The 19,418-nt window shown below is 50.5% G+C and overlaps 1 protein-coding gene across 1 annotated transcript; it reads left to right on the forward strand.

Moving 5' to 3' along the window:
- Positions 1-450: 450 nt before the first annotated feature.
- Positions 451-18,697, forward strand: CRKL (CRK like proto-oncogene, adaptor protein). Its single transcript, XM_066610026.1, has 3 exons — positions 451-902; positions 6,564-7,029; positions 15,810-18,697. Exons 1-3 carry the CDS (start codon positions 571-573, stop codon positions 15,942-15,944), a joined length of 933 nt encoding a protein of 310 aa, XP_066466123.1. The 5' UTR covers positions 451-570; the 3' UTR covers positions 15,945-18,697.
- Positions 18,698-19,418: the final 721 nt, after the last annotated feature.

Genomic DNA, 19,418 nt, shown 5'->3' on the forward strand with positions numbered 1-19,418 from the left:
CGCGTGAGCTGTGGGCGCCTCCCACAGTGAAGCCATCCACGCCCCTGTGAAAAATATACATCAATATGAAACGCCCCCCAGCGGACCCCGAAGTGCCGGCTCCGCCGCCCTGGGGGTGGAGTGCAAAGACGGACAGTTCCGGCCGGCGCCCTGCGCCGCGCATCAAGGCCCCGCCTGTGAAGGAGGGGCGTGGTCCCCTCATGCGCATGCGCACGGCGTCAAAGCCAAACCTGTCTTTGGCGCCTCTCCCTGGTGGAAACGGGCAGGAGGAGGAGGCCCCGCCGCCTCGGCCCACTGCGCCCGCGCCCCTTGGGGAAAGGCGTACTGAAGCCACGCCCCCTCGACCCTCTGCGCCTGCGCTTCTGCAGCGCCCTCGGGGAAGGGGGCGCGGCCCCGCCCGCGGCCTCTGCGCCTGCGCGCTGGGCGCCCCTTTCCCTCCCGCCCCGGCCCGTCCGCCATTTTGGCGCTGGGAGCCGTGAGGAGCGGACGCGGTCTTTGCGCCGCTGAGGGCACGTCCGTGGGCGCGCGCGGAGCGGGGGGCGATGCGCGGCCTGTGAGGCCCGCCCGGCCATGTCGCTGTCGCCGCCGCCGCCGCCTCCGCCCGCCGCGGGCGCCCCGGAGCGGTGCTGGTGGTACGCGGGCCCCCTGTCGCGGGCGGAGGCGCAGGGCCGGCTGCAGGGCCAGCGCCACGGCACCTTCCTGGTGCGCGACTCGTCCACCTGCCCCGGAGACTACGTGCTCTCCGTCTCCGAGAACGGCCGCGTCTCGCACTACATCATCAACTCGCTGCCCGGCCGGCGCTTCAAGATCGGCGACCAGGAGTTCGAGGCGCTGCCGGCGCTGCTCGACTTCTACAAGGTCCACTACCTGGACACCACCACCCTGCTCGAGCCCGCGCCCAGGTCGGTGCCGCCCGGGGAGGGGGAGGGAGGAGCGGCTCCTGCGGAACTCCCTGCCACTGCACGCGGGCCGGGCCCTGGAAGAAGATGCTGTCTCGGCCTGGGGGGGGAGAGGGAGGAACAGCTCCTGCGGAACTCCTTGCCACTGCACGCGGGGTGGGTCGGGGTCCTGGAAAAGAAGAGGCTGTCGTGGGCCAAGAGAGGGGGCTGTCTCGGCCTGGGTGGGGGGAGAAACGGCTCCTGCGGAGCTCCCTGCCACTACACGCGGCGTGGGTCGTGGTCCTGGAAGAAGAGGCTGTCCAGGCCTGGGGGTGAGGAACGTCTCCTGTGGAACTCCCTGCCACTGGATGAGGGAATAGCACAGTTGAGTGGCAGGAGAATCAGAATAAACTAAATGAAATAGTCTGTGGAACACCTCACCACTTCAAAGGGGATTGCCCTTCCCAAAGGAGGATTGGATAGATTGGTGGAGGAAAAGTCCATAATAGGTGTCAAGCCAGGATTTGTGTGTGATGTGCATGTGAAACCACGATGTAGAGCCACCTGGCCTTAGAAGGAGGCTGTCTCTGAATGCCAGGTGCAAGGGGCTGGCCTAGATGCCTTCAAAAGGGGGGCATCCACTAAAATTGAATGTTGGAATAGTTAAGAGAAGACTAAAGAGATCTTTTCCTGTTGTGTAATTAGTCTGTGGAACTTGTTGCCACAGGATGCAGGGATGATTTCTGGTCAACATGTCTTTCTATAGGGGATGGGACGGATTGATGAAGGAAGTTCCAGCACAGGTTACAAGCTGTGATGGGTATGTGCAAACTCCTGGTTTTAGAAGTAGGCGACCCTCAGAATGCCAGCTGCAAGGGAGTGGTAACAGGAGAGGGGTAGCCTGTTGTCTTGTGTGCTCCCTGAGGCCTCTGGTGGGGCTACTGTGAAATACAGGAAGCTGGACTTGATGGGCTTTTGGCCTGATCCAGCAGGGCTCTTCTGATGTTCATAGAGGGAGGCTGCCACCTAAGAGGGGTCTTCCCCAACAGCAGCAGCAGGGAGTGGAGGCAGCTGGTGCTGGTCCTCTGGCCTTTTTTGGGCCAGCAGCTCTGTGTGAGGCTGCTGGTGAAAGAGCAGAACCAGGAGGAACAGCGGTAGCCAGGGTGTATGAAAGTTGTTCCCAACCCTCCCAGCGCTTTAGTGGATGTCCCCCTTTTCAAGGCATCTAGGCCAGCCCCTTGCACCCAGTTTGGAGGTAGTACTGGGTGTGGGTGTCCATGCCCACCGACCTTCGAGCAGGTAACAATCTGCTCTTAAGTTCTCCCACTGTGCAGGCAGGAGCCTTATTCTCTGCAGGCTGTGCAGAACCAAGATTAGTATGTAGTAGGACTGCTGTTTTCTACTTCCTTCTATGCAGCATGCTCATCGCCACCCCAGCCAGGGGTATGTCCAAACCCCCCTTGCTTAGCAGGCATTTTTATAGGCAGTAGCATCCTTGACAGCTTTCTTTAGTCCTGAGTGGCATTTCAGGTGCTATGTGGGCTGCAGGTCCTGTACTCACCACTGTGGGATGCATACTGAAGTGTGTGCTGCTCCTGAGCATTCCTGAGCTTGCAGGCCCTTCTTGCTGCTCTTTTGTCAGACAGAGTTGTGCCCTGTGTGCTGCTACTTGTGCCTCAAATCTTAACTGAGACATGCATGTCAGTTCCATGTCCTTCGCTTCATCTTTCAGGCATTATTCTTCCCACATGCTGTTTTAGGAATTGGAGCAGAGAGGCAGGCTAGATGTTTGTGTGGTTTTGCCTTGCTTTTTATGGGGAGGGGGGCTTGACTATGTCCAACACCCCCTCAGGTTTCTTTTGTTTTTGCTTACCATGGCTCAAGCATGAACCTTAACTGAGGCCGTAATTCCATTTATCTTTACCCACTGCCTAGAACATATGAACATAATTCAGAGGCTAAATCCAGCAGTTGAAAAGTTAATAGTTTGCACACACCTGTGTGACCATCTGCCTAAGTCCAAGTGTTTGTCCTCTTGATCAAAGCTCCACCTTTCCACTTGAGGTGCCACTGCAGTGACTTCACTTGTGCCTTGAGAGGTGCTGCTGCCACCAGCTTTCCCTTTGCTTTTGCTAGGGTGCAACAAAGGTGTGCTAGTCTGTGTGAAATACTCTTGCTAGGCTTCAGAACCATCGGTTCTTGGAAGCTCACTAGTTTGCTTCAGCAGAGAGACGGGATTTTTGTAAGCCTTTGAAATGGATGTCCATCTCTCTTGTGTGTATAGCAGAGAACAACTTATGTAGTGGCTGTTCTAGTAGCAAAGGGTGGCTTGGTGACTTGGCCAGGAAAGAATAGCATTGCAGAGCAGCCAGCAGCAACACAGCTAATGCTGGTGCCTGGAGAACATTTGAACTGCCAAATCAGGCAGCTTTGATTTTCTGAAGGCAGCTGCTCCACAAGTGGCTGTGTAGCACATGTGGAGCTAGTTGAGAGCTCTTGCTCTTCCTTTCCACCAGAGATCACAGTAGATCTATTATAGCAGTTAAGAGAGTGAACTAGATTTGCTGCACAGGGTATGCTGGGCCTGAATGATCGAGATAGTGGTGATGGTGGCGGCTCTCTTCTTGAGTGGCTCAGTCCGTCTCTAGACAGAACTCCTTGTAGCTTTGCAACTGTCCATGTCAAGCCCTGAGCTATGGGGTGCTTGCGTTGCTGTTTGGGTGGGGCTACAGCCATACATTATGGCTTGCCTGGAAGGTAGTTCAGACCAATGAGATTGACTAGAGCAGCGATTTTCAACCTTTTTCATCTCTTGGCACACCGACAAGGCACTAAAATTGTCAGGTTTTTGACAATTGACAAGGCACACCATGTTGCCAGTGGGGGGGGGGCTGGCTCACATCCCCATTGGCCCTACTAATAAATGATTCTTCCCCCAAATTCCTGTGGCACACTTGTGAACCACTCGCGGCGCACTATTGTGCCACGGCACAGTGGTTGAAAATGACTGGACTGGCACAGTGGTTGAACCACTGGCACAGTGGTTGAAAATGTCTGCAGAGGAAAAGGGCTGAAATGAATCTTTGGGTTTCCTTTATTCAGCCTAGTGTTGAGCACTGTGGGCTTTGTGTGCACATATGTCTTTGCTGTTCATAATTCCTTGAAATTGGCTCATCTGCAGTAAGAGATGCTTTCAATAGTGGTCTGTTGTGAATCTCACTTAACTACAGTCTGTTGCTTTTGGGTCATCCTGTGTTTTTATTTAACACCCATGGGTGACCAGGACTCTGGGGAACAGACCTGTCAGCTGTGTCTAATTCATTGTGTCAAGGTGAACTGAAACTCAGTCGGGTTTCCCATTACTTTTACAAGTGTGTAAATTTAAAAAACAACCTTGCCTGGTTGCTAGTCACTGTGGCAGTTTAAACTGCTGGTTTGCGTTGGTGAGCTGTAACATAACCCCAGAGCATCCTCCAGAATTGTATGTGCTTAGAACTAAGATTTTTGTGTGACTCTTTCTGTACAGGCACACAGACACTAAGCAAGATGCAGTGACTTAAAAGTTCAAGCAGCAACTCAGGGCGTGCGTGTTTGGAAGGAAGTCTCTTCAAGGAAGTGGGACTTCCTTCTGAGTCAGCCTGCACGGGATAGTTTGGATGTGCCGAGAACTTCCTATCAGCCAGGGCTGGTAGTTAGCGGGCAAAGGAGTGTTTCTCCGTCAGACAGAAACGACTGTCTGGTTACAGTCATAACTACTCATGACTTGGGAATTGAACACTTGGCAGCATTCAAGTAGTCAGAGAGCATGAAATTGGAGGTTGCGTGGTTTCTGGACAATTAAGGTGAAATCACCTGGTGGTCTTAGTGGGATGTGGGCTAGTTGATGCTACTATCAGGTGGATCCGTGGCCGATACTCAGAGTGCTTGCCAATGGCTCTGCATCAATCTGGAGGGGAGGAGCCTCAAGGCTGGGTAATGACTTGGATGAGAGAATAGAGGGGGTGCTTATCACAGTTGCAGGTAACACCAAAGTGGGAGGGCTAGCGAACTTCCTAGAGGACAGGAGCAGAATCCAGGATGATCTCAATAGAATGGAGAATTGGGCAGACACAAACAGAATGAACCACATCAGGGACAGCAGTGCAGACAAAATGAACTCCTGGATTTGGGTAAGAAAAATCAGAAGCACGTGTATAAGATTGGGGATGCTTGCCTGAGTAGCAGTACATGTGAAAAATGCCTGGTAGTCTTAGTGGACAAAAAGCTCAGCGTAAGCCAGTAGTGTGACAGGGCAGCAAAGAAGATTCTAGGCTGCATCAACAGAAGTATGGTATTGAGAGGCATAATGGTGCCCTTGCATTCTGCTTTAGTCATACCCACTTGGAATGTTGCTTCCACAGACTGAAGCCAGTCCAGAGGAGGGTGACTAGGATGGATTGGGGACTGGGGACAGTGTCATAAGAGTACAGATTGAAGGAGTTAGCCTTGTTTAGTTTGGAGAAGAGATGGTTAAGATGGCCCATATGTGTGAGGGGCTGTCATGTGGAAGATGCAGCAGTTCTTTGTTGCTCAAGAGGGCTGGATCAGGACAAATGGGCTTAAATTTCAGCAAGGAAGATTTTGATTAAAAGTTAGGAAGAACTTCCTGCCCTGTGTGTGGCAGTGGAAGTGCCTGTCTCACAAGGTGGGTGGACTCTCCATTGTTGGAGGTCTTTAAGCAGAGGCTGGAGAGCCACCTATCAGGGATATTGTAACTCTGAACAGTCTACATTTGCAGGAGGTTGGACTCAGTGGTCTCATAGGTTCCTTCAAACTCTGGTTCTGTGAGACACAGGCTGGCTTCTTCTGGATCCGAGTGCCTTGTTACTTTCTGGCTTTAGCAGGAAATCTGTAGTAATAAGTATTATGCACAAATATATAAGTACAATATGTGACTTAAGTGGGCCTCTTTAATAATGCTTGACCAGAAATCTGGTGTTTGTTTCTTTCATTTTTTCTCTCACAAAGAAAGCAGCCTTTAAATTAGTGCTTGATAGAAGATTGCATTTGAGGATATTCAAAGCGAGTTTTCACCAGATAGCATTAAATTCAAATTTCTTGCTAAATTAGGTTATCTTGAAGAGACACTAAATCTGTTAAAATTGAGATGATCTGATTTTTAACTGTTTGAGGTATACATTATATAAGGAGGAGGCATTCGAAATTCCAGGCTTTAAATGTATGCCAAACAGCCTCAAGTTGTTACATCCTGAAGGTGTTACAAAAATCTTTAAGCTGCTTGCATAAAATACCTCAACATCTGAAATCTTTTTTTTTTCTCTCAAGTGTGATGACATTTCTGAAGGGTGGTGAGGGTTGGCCAATATGGTATCCGCTCTGAAGTTGTCTGGGTAAAATTAGTTTGCCAGCATTGCCTCTTTTACAGCAACTCAGTCGCTGTCCAGTGCAGTTCTGTGCCTGTGTGCTCGGAGGCAAACTCCTCTGTGTTCTGCAGGCTTATTGTCAGGTAAGTTTGCCTATGATAGCAGCTGGGCAGCACATCCAAGTTTATTCAGAAGTTGGTCACATTGAGTTCAGCAGGTCTTACTCCCAAGGAAATGGGCACAGGATTGCAGCCTTGGAAATGATTTTGGGGATTGGTTAAGGGGCTAAAATGCCTGTTGCTGACTCTCTTGTGCTTTTCAGGTATCCTCCTCCGCTGGTGGGGTCGAGCTCAGCCCCCGTCTTGCCTACTGCAGAAGAGAATGTGGAATACGTTCGGACACTCTATGACTTCCCTGGCAACGACGCAGAGGACCTGCCATTTAAAAAGGGGGAGATTCTGGTCATTGTGGAGAAGCCTGAGGAACAGTGGTGGAGTGCCAGGAACAAGGATGGCCATGTGGGGATGATCCCTGTTCCTTATGTCGAGAAGCTGGTGAGGTCATCTCCCCACGGAAAGCACGGGAACAGGAATTCTAACAGCTACGGGATTCCCGAGCCTGCCCACGCCTACGCTCAGCCACAAACCGCCAACCCTCTTCCCAACGCAGTCGGTACTCCTGGAGCAGTGGTCAGCCCTCTGCCATCAGCCCAGAATGGACCCGTCTATGCCAAAGTCATTCAGAAGAGAGTTCCGTGCGCTTATGACAAGACTGCCTTGGCGCTGGAGGTGAGCTTCTAGCAGACAGTCCTGTCCCAGCTGCACAGAGCCATGTTTCTCAGTCATGTTCCTGCCTTGGGGGGTGGGGCTTCCACTGGCTCCTAGCTTTGTGGGGGTCTGTTCTACTTTCAGGCAGATGACCTGTCTCTGAGCAAATGGAGCGTTTTGGTTCGACCCTCATCTATTAGTCTTTAGCCCTTTAGTCTTTAGTAACATTCACATAGTCTTCTTTTAAGCTACTCTGTGGCAGACTATCCAGTGATATTTCCCTGCTGCCTGTATCATGCTGGGGCTCGGTGCTTTAAGTAGCTGAGGAATAAGGTTGAGGCCTGGAGAGGGGCGCACAGCATAAGGACAAAATGCCTGATGCCATGTGGGAGGAAGCTTCTTTCACATTGCTCAAGGGGTCCTTAAGTGTTTGTAAAGATGACTCCAAGGGGTGGACCACATGCATGCCAAGGCCAAAGAATTGTGTCTCAGTGTTCCACACATCTGCCTGTCATTCGGCCTGTCTTTGCTTCCAATCCATGTCTTCAATCCAACCTTCAGTGAAGGTTGAAGAAGTAAGGAAGCAGAGAGGGAGGAATAATCATTGTTGGGGGTAGGGGTCTGCAGTTTTTTGGGTTGCCCTTTGCTAAGCTGCAGTAAGGAAACCTACCCTGCTTCTTTCACTGTATGGATGACTTTCCTTGTGACAGCGGCAACAATCAGTCATGAGTCCACACTAGAAGGTGTTTTAAAACCCACAAAAATGGGAGAGGAGTTGTGTATACCACATATTAGGAAGAGTACAAAGACATCCAGTTTTTACAAAGGGAACTCAGACAATTAAAAAGCATTTAGAGAATTGAGCATATAGAATAGGCTGAGGCCTTCATTGGGCAGGTCACGAGGGAGGATGCAGTTCTTAACTGTATTTGGAGGGAGTTCCAAAGTTGTGGCTCCACCATAGAGAAAGCCTCACCCCCCCCCCCCATTGCCACCAGTCCAGCTTCACTTAATGGTGGCACAAATGCTGGCACATTCAGCAGGGTCCCCCAGATGACCTCAAGGGACAGGTCAGTACGTGAGGAGGAGGCACCCTGGCACCAAGCTGTATGCAGAGCTTTAATGGTCAAAACCTGCACTGTGAATTGCACATGGAAACAAATTGGCAGCGAGTGCTCAAGAGAGTCAGGACCCCGCACAGCTGTGAGCGCAAGAGCCACTGCATTCTGCACTAATTGCAGTCCTCAAGGGCAGCCTCTCGTGAAGCAGGTTATGGTAATCAAGTCATGATGTTATTGCGTGGGCCACTGTGGTCGGGTCTGATCAACTCAGGTTGAGACACAGTTGGGGCACCAGCCAAAGCTGGGCAAGTGCCCCCCAGCCACCCCTGCCCCCTGATAATCCAGGAGAATTCTCCAGAGTACAGGAGAATCACCAAGCTGTTCTCATTGCCTTCCTAACTTCCTTTTCTTAATTTTTGGGCATGTTCTTTCCCACGGACCTGTTTTTCTTTTAATCAGTTCTCTTTTTGATCCTTTTCACCTCTCTGGTTTTTCTTTCTGGTCTCCTGACTGCTGCAGCTTATATTTCCAATAACCTTCTTGCAGCAAAATCCGACATCTATTTTCTGGCTCTTTCTGTGGCTGGCCACAGGTGACTACTTGCTCTTTTCATTTATCATGTTTTGGGTGTTGCTTGTTGTTGTTTCAGTCTTATCATTAATAGGCTTTTGGAATCTCCTCCTGCTTCTCAGCATCTTTGCTCTTACTGTGTCTCCTCAGGTTCAGAATCCGGGAGTAATTTTTGGCTCTTCTCTCCCACTATCCAGTCTCGTCCTGTCATCTTCTCCTTTTCATTTTGTCCGCGTGTTCCTTTGCACCCTTCTCTTCAGGGGCTTCCCTGCCCTGGTACTTACTATCAGATGCTTCTTGTTTCCTCTGTATTACCACCTCTTCCTCCTCGCACCCTCCGCACTACAGGCGACAGTGATCTCCTGGTTCATGTTCTCCACTGCTCCCCAGTTCCCGCCATTGGGATGCCTTGTCAACTTTTTTTTCTGTAAGTCAGACAAAATCATCGTCATCATACTCAAATGATAATGTCCCATTTTTCTGGAAAACCCACCCTGATTGAGTTACTGTGAGGCAACAGCAGGGTGGACCAGCGGGTCTGCTGTTAGGTGCCCGGGTCTACGAAGGCAAGAGCAAGAGAAGGCCTGAAGTCTCCACAGAGTCCACCTACTGCACCCTTATGATGCCGGGGCCCGGTCTGTGCTGTGAGGCCTGTAGAGTGTCCCTGGCATTAGAAGGGCTGTATTAATAAGGGTTGAGGGTGCCTGGAGGCGGGGTGGAATGCCAGCAGTTTACTGTCATTCCTTGCACCTTAGCAGAATTTTGCTTTGAGAACAGGTGCCCAGGTTGGGTGGGGGGGAGTAGCCCTGCACTGGGTGGAACTTGACATGACCCACTGTGTTGGGGCTCTTCAGCCTAGAAAAGAGACGCCTGAGGGGGGACATAATTGAGACATACAAAATTATGCAGGGGATGGACAGAGTGGATAGAGAGATGCTGTTTACACTCTCACGCAACACCAGAACCAGGGGACATCCACTAAAATTGAGTGTTGGGAGAGTTAGGACAGACCAGGGGTGTCCAAACTTTTTGGCAGGAGTGCCACATCATCTCTCTGACACTGTCGGGGGCCGGGGAAAAAAGAATTAATTTAAAGAGTGAGTTTAAGTTAATTTGGTCTGTGGAACTCCTTGCAACAGGATGTGGTGACGGCATCTGGCCTGGATGCCTTTAAAAGGGGATTGGACAAGTTTCTGGAGGAAAAATCCATTATAGGTTACAAGACATGATGTGTATGCGCAGCCTCCTGATTTTAGAAATGGGCTATGTCAGAATGCCAGATGCAGGGGAAGGCACAAGGATGCAGGTCTCTTGTTATCTGGTGTGCTCCCTGGGGCATTTGGTGGGCTGCTGTGAGATACAGGAAGCTGGACTAGATGGGCCTATGGCCTGATCCAGTGGGCCTGTTCTTATGTGCTTAACTACAATTCCCAGGAGGCCTTGCAGGTCTCTTGTTATCTGGTGTGCTCCCTGGGGCATTTGGTGGGCCGCTGTGAGATACAGGAAGCTAGACTAGATGGGCCTATGGCCTGATCCAGTGGGCTTATGTGAGGCAGCTCTGTTCAGCCACCTTGTTCTCTGCTACCTTCTGAAGTGATCCTGTGGCATTGCGGATAAGCCTGTGGTCCACATGTGTCATGGCAGCTGCTTGAAAGAGCAAGCGCACTAGTTGGGCTAATTTCTAAAGCAGGGGTGGCCAACCTTCTGGCTTTAGGGCTCCTGGACCTTTAGCGATGGTGTAGAAGAGGGAATTTCAGCAGGTGCAGCTTGTCTGAGATGACAAGCTACTTCTGCTGAAATTTCCTCTTCTACATCATTATTAAAGGTCCAGGAGTCGTAAAGTTGAAAGGTTGGCCTCCCGGTTCTAGATACTGCTTTGTTGGGCTACACTTATGCTGCTACTTGCAAAGAGCCTGTTGCCTGGTCTCCAGTTCCACATCTGGGTTGTTGCTGTTTTTCATTAGATAGCTGTTAGGGCTGTGATCTGCCTTGAGACCCTCAGGTGGGACAGGCAGAAAACCATTGAATGGTGCTGATCCATTGGTTGCTCAACCCTTATGACCAAGTTCAGGTGTGTGCTGCTATGGATGTTGTTTTTGGCTGGATTCACAGCCTTGATGATTCCTCGGTAATGCTGTGCCTTTCCAATAACGCTCTGCTCAAGGTGGCTCACAATAAAATCAAACATAATATTTGAAATTAAAGCACAAACAGGCAATAAAATGACGATAGGCAGATTGAAGATTCCCTGCTAAAAACAGGGAGTGGTAGCCTGAGAACAGTTCAGTAATTACCCTCCACCCTTCAAAAGGTACTAGAAATAGAAATGTTTTTAAGCCTTGGAGGAGATGGGCTGTTGTGGGTTGTAGGGCAAGAAGGGGGTGGGAGGTCCTTTAACAGGCTGCTAGATTTTTGTTTTTATGTCAGCCTTCTGTCGTTAGAGCCGCTGGCCAGCAGGGCTGTCCAGGGAAAGAGGCACCATTGGTGACCCAGACTCGGGCAATAGCTGCTCATTATGTATTAGCCGCTCGTTTTTTATTAATAAGTTTATTACTGAATATACTAGTTAGGAGTGTCAAACTTGTTTCCAACAGTGGGGTGGACAGCATTCATGGTACCTGCGGAGTGATGCTGAGTACCAGAAGTGATATCATTAAGCAGATGATTACCGAAATAAGCCCATTTTTCTCACTTAGGAACTCCTTAGCTGCAAATGTCAGGTGAGAAAGTATGCAAATCTTGACCATATTTTCAAGACCCAGGAGAGCGCATTTGTCACGTGGTTGGGGGGCAGCCTTGCTTCTGCCAAGGCATCACTTTACAGCTCAGCAACTGAGAGCAGCTGATGGTGGTGCTGGGAAAGACCAGTTATCCCAGGGACTAGATAAAGCGCTTCCAGGGGTCATGTCTGGCCCGTGGGCCTTATGTTTGACACCCCTGTGCTGGTAGGTTATTGGTGTGATGTTTGGTTCAGAGAACTTAGCTTGTTCGGGCAAGTTGAGGGCACCAGTCAAATGAGTTTTTGGCAAAGCAGTGCCACCTTTCACCTTGAAGTTAACAAAGACTTCTAGGTTATCTCCTGGGTTCTGTGCAATTAGCTTGCAGGGAAAAACAATTAAATCTCGTTGTGTAAGTGGAGCAAGATGTGCCCAGCTGGAGCTTCTCCTAAGATGATGAGAGGGTTTGGCACCTTCTGTGACTGTTCCAGTTGCATCCTAGTTATTTCTCTCCTTCTTGTGGAAGAAACCCAGAGCGGTAGACGATAACCATGGTCCTGATGCCTTTAAGGCTTCAGGTTGTTGGGAACTTCAGTGAAAGGCTCCTCACTTGATTTCTATACATGCTGAGTAGTTTTTTGCAGAAGTTTCTCCCAAGCCTGAATTTCAAACTTGCCTTTGTTTTGAGTCTGCCGTGTAAATGGTGCAGCTGCAGTCGCTGCTAACCTCTATGTGTCTCCGCCATGAGAGTGGCTGCAGCAGGCCTCAGCCTTGCAAGCAGGGTTGCTGCTTAATCGACTTCCTTCTTTGGCCTGTTTTGTGCTTAAGGCCACTCTTAACTGTGGACATGGCAGGGTAAGAACTTGCTTGGTGGCGGCTCCAGACATTTGTTGTCTAGGCCTTCTTTAAGGGGCTTGATGTCTTCACAGTTTGCTGCTGCCTTTGTTGGGCAGCCACTCACTTGTATGGCAGTCACCAGGCCCCCTTCGGAACTGCCCACCCAGTGCTGCTAACTCTTGAGCAGTGGCAGAGCCTCCCAGGAGGAAGCCAGCAGGCAGGTGAATCCTTCAGGGCTCAATTCAGCTGGAAGTTCTCCTGCATCTGCCCAGTGTGAGGATTGCACAGGAGAACATTTGGCTGGATTGGGCCCTTAGGTGGCCCTTGTGACTTATGTGGTAGCTTGAAATGTAGCTGCAGGCTTGCTTGTGAGTAAGAGGAAGCTATCTCCATTCAGTGCCTTCCTTTTTCATACTGTTTCACTGGGCTCTAGCAGGCTGATGTGTCTGAGTAACTTGGTGACTTTCATGTTCCGAGGACTCCACAATCCATGTGTTTACCCGAAATAAACCCGTTTTGATCCTTTGGGTGGAACTAGATAACAGGCGAGGAGTGTGGTGTAATGGTGAGGCGACTAGGGCTGGAATCCCCACACAGGCAGCCATGCAGCTCCGCCGAGTGGTGCTGGGCAAGTCACACTTTCTCGCCTCTCTCACAAAGTTGCTGTCAGGGTACCTTTTAAAGTGGCACACTTGTGTGTTTAGCAGAGGAAGGACAACTGTTCCTCTTCACCCCAGCATGGTGTCTTTTCCAGTGGCTGTCTCTTCTGCATCTCTTTTTAAATTGTAAGCCCTTTGGGGACAGGGAATCATTTATCTATTTAGCTTTGTAAACCATTTTGTGAATTACTTTTTATTGAAAAACACTTTATAAATATTCTTAATGATAATAAGTAGGGATGGGGGAAAATCATCATGTGTCCCCTGGACTTCTCAGGGAAGAAGGGTGGGCTAGAAATGAAATAATTCTCACACCCACTGGTGAAGGTCTTCCCTTTTTCCCCACAATCTTGGTCTTCTCAAAGGCACTGCAGCTGCCTTTTCTTTCTCCTCCCTCCCAAACCAATCAACATCCAATTTTCTTGACATTGAAATAATTCATTATGATTCTTTCCACCAAACCATCTCCTGGGACCCACCTTACTTTCATCGGCTTAAATATCTAAAAGGTCAGTCTTCATCATTTTTCCGCAGCAAAGCTGTGCGCCCATTATGAAGTTTCTGTCTGAGCACAAAGTGGGCTGGGCTGGGGTCCTGGCCTCTCCCCTGAGGAGTGCAGTTGACCCTTTCCTAATTGAGCTGCGTGCTTACCTTCCTTAGTTTAAGAAGTCCTCAAATGACAGCCCTGAAGTGTCCGCAGATGCATAGAGACCAGTCTCAGAGGGGGACTTCTAAAGGTGGCTTTTGTCAGCTGTGGCAAAGGCCAGGAGCCCGTTTGCTGCCATAGGGATTATTCTGCTTGAGACATGGTCTACATGTGCAGCAGGATGCAGGGATAGAGCGATCTGCAGCATTCCTACTGCATGTAGGGTTTTTTAAAAGAGGGGAGCAAGTAAAAATGTCATGCATGCACCCCCACCCCATCTCATCTGAAGCTTGCACCTCCTCCTGCTGCATGTATAGGTCTGGCCTCAGTCCAGAAGCATTCGGAGATTTGCTGTGTAAGTGGCCTAAGGGAGAGGCTGGGGCCATGAAGCCCTTCTGCCTGGCAGGACAGGTCCTGCCTGAGGTTCTCGTGCTCTTTGTTTCCAGAGGAAAAGATGCTTGGCATGTGCTTTCTCAGGCACCGGAATCCCAGCGCGCAAGTGTGCTCTCCTTCCAGCATGCTGCTCAGTTCACTGCTGCTGACCTGTGGGACCACCAGAATCTGGAGGTGTGCACGATGAATTTGACTGCGTTTAGATTCTGGTGTTGCTGTGCCAAAGACTGTGTTCCCTGAGTGTGGCATAGCAGGAATGGTGGAAGCAGTGGCTGTTATCTGCCAAATAAGGGGGCAGCACTTTTACTCCCCCTTCTTCCAAACAGCATGCATGTCGCTTGCCCTGAGAGGAAATTGCTGCCAAGTTGACAGGCTTGCAGGAGGTGCTTAGCCACAGAGCGCATCCTGTGCCCTCTAGCTAAGTTTCCGGCTGCTTCCACCACCACCCCCTCAGTCATTCAGAGGCTCGCAGGGAGTTTTCCCTCGCCCCAGTCAGACGACACATTCTCCAGTGGTATTGTCACATTCTCCCAAGGCTGTATGGATTGCCCTCTATCTCGTGGATTGCTTTGCATGGCGGGGTCTTCCCGGCTACTCTTGCCCCTCTCCATCTTCCAACAGCGTCCAGGTCTCCCCTGCAGCGTCATCATGTTTGCTTTTTTTTCTGAATAGGGAATGTGGTATTGAAGGAACTGTCATTCTCCACGTGAATCCTGCCCTATGGTTTAAGATGACTCATGGAAGCTCTCTTGCATGGCCTTGCATTGCTTGAGCTAATGATGGATGGATGGGAACCTGAGAGGGGTCTTCATGGTGGCAGCTGCCAGATTGTGGAACTCTCTTCCCCCCCAGATTCAAGTTGCCTTCTGTTCTTTCTATCCATCTCCTGATTAAGACCTTTCAATTTCAGCAGGTGGTTGGTCTCGGGTATCTTCTTGTGTTCTGCCCCTTCTCTTTCTTTTAGTCTTGACTGTGATTTTTTGAAGTATTGATTTTATGCATCATGTTAAGCTCTTGGGGTAAGTGGAAGAGTGTGATAAAGCACCGTGAATGAATGAATTATGCCTGCCTGGCAGCCCATTTACTGTTTTGAGCCAGGATTGCTTGGAGGGGTCATCGGGCTCCAGCCACGAAAGTTGACTATTGCAGGTGCAGCCCCCCCCCCCAATTCCTTTAGAATCTGGGTGTTGCTTCTTAGCTGCTCATAGTCTTGACAGTTTTTCCAACACTGCTAAGTAGAAGTGGCCCTTCCAGGGCCCGCAGCATCACTTCCCAGTGGAGAGCTGGTGCATCACCCTTTTTCTCAAAGGGGAAGTAGGTGTGTGCTATCTGAACTGGCGCACGGTTCTTCTCTCCCTGGCAAATTGTGTTGGGCTAGTCCTTGCAGCCTCTGTGTCCAGCTGTGGCTGAGAAGAAGCCCCTCGGTCTTGGGGGAGGAGGTTTTGCAGTCAGTCTGTCCTAGTTTGCAGCAAGCTACGGATAGTGAGAGGTGGAAAAGGTTTTTTTCCCCCACAGATTTCAGTGTTTCCTAGAAGTTAGAAGTGCAGAAAGAGTGTTGTTTGTTTTTATTCAAAATTTACATTGTAATTATAAATTATAATAGCGAGGTAGGTGATACATTGTCAGCAGATGTAGCCACAGTCATTACCTTTGCACCCCCCCCCCACTAAATAATTAATAAACCACATAAAACAGTTTTAATTTTTTGCAGATTTGGGGCTTTTTTTTTTCAATAATGAGTAGTATAGAAAGCAGCGCAGCGTGTTTTATTTTGTTATCACAGTTTATCCCAGCTCTGTAGCTAGTGCCAAAATAAATCCTGCCATTGAGCATTCCTCGGCATGCCGTTTTTTTGCAGGAGATGATCTGCCGGCGTCTTACTGTGTCCTAAAATGTCTCTGCCTTTTGCCTGCTGCAGGTCGGAGACATTGTGAAGGTTACAAGGATGAACATCAACGGGCAGTGGGAAGGAGAGGTCCATGGGCGGAAGGGGCTCTTCCCGTTCACCCACGTCAAGATCATCGACCCTCAGAATCCCGACGAGAACGAGTGATGGGCCTCCTCGGGCCGTTCTCCTACATTGCTGCTTCATTTTCCTGGCTATCATGAGCATCGTTTGAAGTGGGGATTGTGGGGAGGCACCTCATGCGCATTGCCAGCTGCCCGTTTCTCCAGCTTGCTGCGATTGGACAGTCCTGTAGTCTCTGTTTGGAATGCACACAACCGAAGTCACCGGCTGGCCCCCAGAATGGTTGTTGCATCATCCCCAGTTTAGGGCCACTCCTGAGAGGGTTTTGGACCTTCAGCTCCAGAAGAGTGGCAGTGTCCTCGAGCAGAAGAAGGGAGATGGGGCAGGACTTGAGGTGCTTGTCCATGGACACCCTTCTGCTCTGGAACATTCAGAATGCATCTGTCTGACCCAGGACAGCAACAAAAGTGCAGTTGCATTTTTCCTTCTGGGGAGGGAAGACTTGATGCGAGAGAAAATCATCCGTGTAAGCGGATTTGGACAGTGGGGTGGGTGGCCTCGTGAGGCACAAATCAGCATGTGTGGTGTTAACAGCAAGACAACTTTTGTGGGGCTTGTGATTAACCTAGAAGTAAGTTTGTTAAGGTGGCAGCAGAAAGACTTGTATCTCAGCAGCAGGTACAGCTCTGGTGCAGAATCAGTTGCCTGTTTTGCAGCATCCCTGTCTAAAATCCTGCTGTTGCCTGATCCAGATTTTTAAAACAAGGAAAAAACAAACGGCAGTCATTTTGCAGGCAGTCGCTAGATGCAGATTTTCAGAAGGCTCCTGCCACAAGCCAGGCTGAGGTGATGCTGTCCTCTTTGCCTCTCTCCAAGCAGGTGCTTAAAGACCAGACTGCAGACCAAGCACCCACAATCCCTTGAGGGAAAATGCAGTGTGGCACAAGAGGGGCTCCTTGAGGTGTTGTGAGGGGCGGGGTTGCAGAATGCTGCTTCTTGCTTCACATTTTGAGCGTTGTGACTAACTTAAGTGATGGAAGAGCCGACCCCCCAAGAGTTGATTTTTGAAAATGTGGTCAGCATGTGTTGCTATTGTGATCCATGGAGCCACACATCCAAGTCAGTATTAAAGTGCCTTAGCATGAAACTGAAAGGCGCTGAGGGGGCAACCCAGGCACCAGGGCAGCAAAGGGACTCGGAGAGCCCCTTGGCTTGCTGGCCTGGACAGCTCCACAGTGCTGGCTGACGGGAAAGGGAGTGTGTGTGACCCGACTGTGAATTGGACTCACTCCCTCAGTGCTCCTGGGCAACCTGAGTCTGCCGTGGGGCAGAGGCCTCCTGTCGTGGCCGTGGGCACACCCAGCTATTCTGGGGCGCCCCACTCGGTGTACTTGCGTGACCTGTCTTGAGTTGCTTATTGTGGAGTAGAACTACTGAGCTTTGTGCTGGGAATATTTAAGCTGCACTAACTGTCAGTCTGTCGCGAGAGACTCCTCTGGCCTCTCCGAATCAGTTTCCTAGTAGCAGCTTTGTGACCTCTCAGCCTGGGGAAGCTGTGTGGGGGTCCTGCTCCAGGTGGAGTGCTTTGAGTGTCCCCCTGCTCCACGGGGGGGAGAGTTGTGGCTTCTTGACATGCTTCCTTGGCACTCCCCAGCTCTTCCTCTGTTACTGGTCACTGAATGGGCATCTATGCAAATGAGTCTCACACTGTTCCCCAGGATTGCAAGCAAGAGCAGCCGGTGGCTTTAGCGATCTCTCAAGACCTGCGTCAGTGTCACCCCAGGATGGCCCCGGCATGGCTGATAAGTACACCAAGTGTAGCACACTAAGTGGATTGGGGAAGCGTACATCAGCATTTTTTTTGCTGTTTGATTTTGACATACTTTCATATTAAGAATACTGCATCTCCAAGCCTTGCTGAGGATGAGCTGTGGGTGGTTGACCTGGATGCGTCTCGCCTCAGTGCACCCCTTGCAGATGAGAAGCACTCTCTTCCCGGGACTTCCACCCTCTTCAGTCTATGCATCGTGACACAACAGCCTGGCAGTGCATTCTTAGCCTGCTTACTCAGAAGTCAGCCCTGCCGAGTCCGGTGGGACCAGCTCCCTACTAAGGCTTCAGCGGCTGCCGGCAAACAGTCTGCACAGACACACAGGCTGGTGGGGCCTTGGCCCAGCTGTCACTGGCTCGGGCACCGCTAGGAATCGCAGTTGTTTACAGATTGGGCAGGGTCTGTCAAAAGGGAATCTCTTGTTTGGGTCGGGGCTCTCAGGGCCCTGGTTGCTCTTTCTGCAAAGGGAGAGGAAGGGCTCTCTGTGCCTGCAATGCCTTTTTTGTCTTTGCTGTGTTTGGCACCCTGAGGCTGTCCCTCCGAGGGCACGTTCTCCTGGATTTCCAGCTGAGCTCCCGGACACTTGACTGTAGAGCCGCCCTGGTGAGGACCAGGAGAGGACCCTGCTGCTCTGGAGTTACAGTACCTGTTTTCCCAAGCTTGGGTTGCTGAGCGTGGGCCAAGAAATCCTCTTTTTGGGGGGGGGAGCTGCACCCTTGTCTTCGAGACAGTGTTCACTGTGCTAGCATTTCTGCAGAAGGGACGCGCGTTCTGACTTTCAGGCAATAATAATGTGTTGCGCTTTAGGTCTCATGGGGGAATCATCATAGCTTGTTTATTTTTTTGTGCTACGGATTTTAACAGTATTAAATATATTCTTAGAACACATGAAGTGTCTTTTCTTAAGATTAGTGCCTTTTTTTGTTTTTACTTCACTACTGGTCCCAACATCAAGCCAGTGTGTTCAGGGCCTGGTTTGTATACTCTCAATAAAATGTGCATTCAACTTGCTGCGAAGCCTGGTCATCTGTAGTTCTGGACTTTGTCATGTGCAGCCGGATCGTGGCTTTCAGGAAAGAGTCTGCCCTCCCCAGTTTTCTCATGAGTGTGGTACAGCCACAACCCAACTGGCTCCCCGGTGGAGTGGGTGGCTTCTGGCCTGGCACTGCCTCCATTTGACAAAGGAGGGGTGGCCCCCTCTTTCTGCCTTGCAGGGAAGTTGCAAAGATGACAGCGAATAGTGTGGGAAGCAGTTAGGAAGAACCCTCATGCAAAAGGTATTGGAATTGGAAGGAATGCTGCTTTTAAGCTGTTGCAGCCATGCAGAAGGGTGTTTTGTTGGGAGTGGACACATACGCACATCTTGCAGTGGTGCCCTAGTTTTGCCAATCAGGTTGCCTTCAATTCTTCCACTCTCCCTAAGGTGATTATTATTGGTGGCATCAGGGATGGGCACACTGCCCCTGTCCTGCCCAGTACTGCTGCAGGAAGAAGGCTGTGTCTCCAGCCAGGCTGGACTTAAATCTTGGCTCCTGGAGAGCTTGCAAATGTGCCCCTGGCCCAGCAGACCCTGTTAGGTGTTCTTCAGCACCTCCCCTGAGCACCAGCCTGGCTAGCCCCAGCAGGCACTGGCATTGGCAGTTTGTGAATCCATGTCTTGCCTCTCACCAAGGGTGACCTTGGCTGCATAACCAGGCAGCCACAGAACCTGGGTCCAATGCTGGGCT

Source organism: Tiliqua scincoides, chromosome 14 (genome assembly GCF_035046505.1).
Source record: "Tiliqua scincoides isolate rTilSci1 chromosome 14, rTilSci1.hap2, whole genome shotgun sequence".
Classification (NCBI taxonomy): Eukaryota; Metazoa; Chordata; class Lepidosauria; order Squamata; family Scincidae; genus Tiliqua; species Tiliqua scincoides.

Coding starts and splice junctions, on each gene's coding strand:
- CRKL (XM_066610026.1), top strand. CDS start 571: ATGTCGCTGTCGCCGCCGCCGCCGCCTCCGCCCGCCGCGGGCGCCCCG. Junction 903..6,563: donor CTGCTCGAGCCCGCGCCCAG/GTCGGTGCCGCC, acceptor TGTGCTTTTCAG/GTATCCTCCTCCGCTGGTGG. Junction 7,030..15,809: donor AGACTGCCTTGGCGCTGGAG/GTGAGCTTCTAG, acceptor TGCCTGCTGCAG/GTCGGAGACATTGTGAAGGT.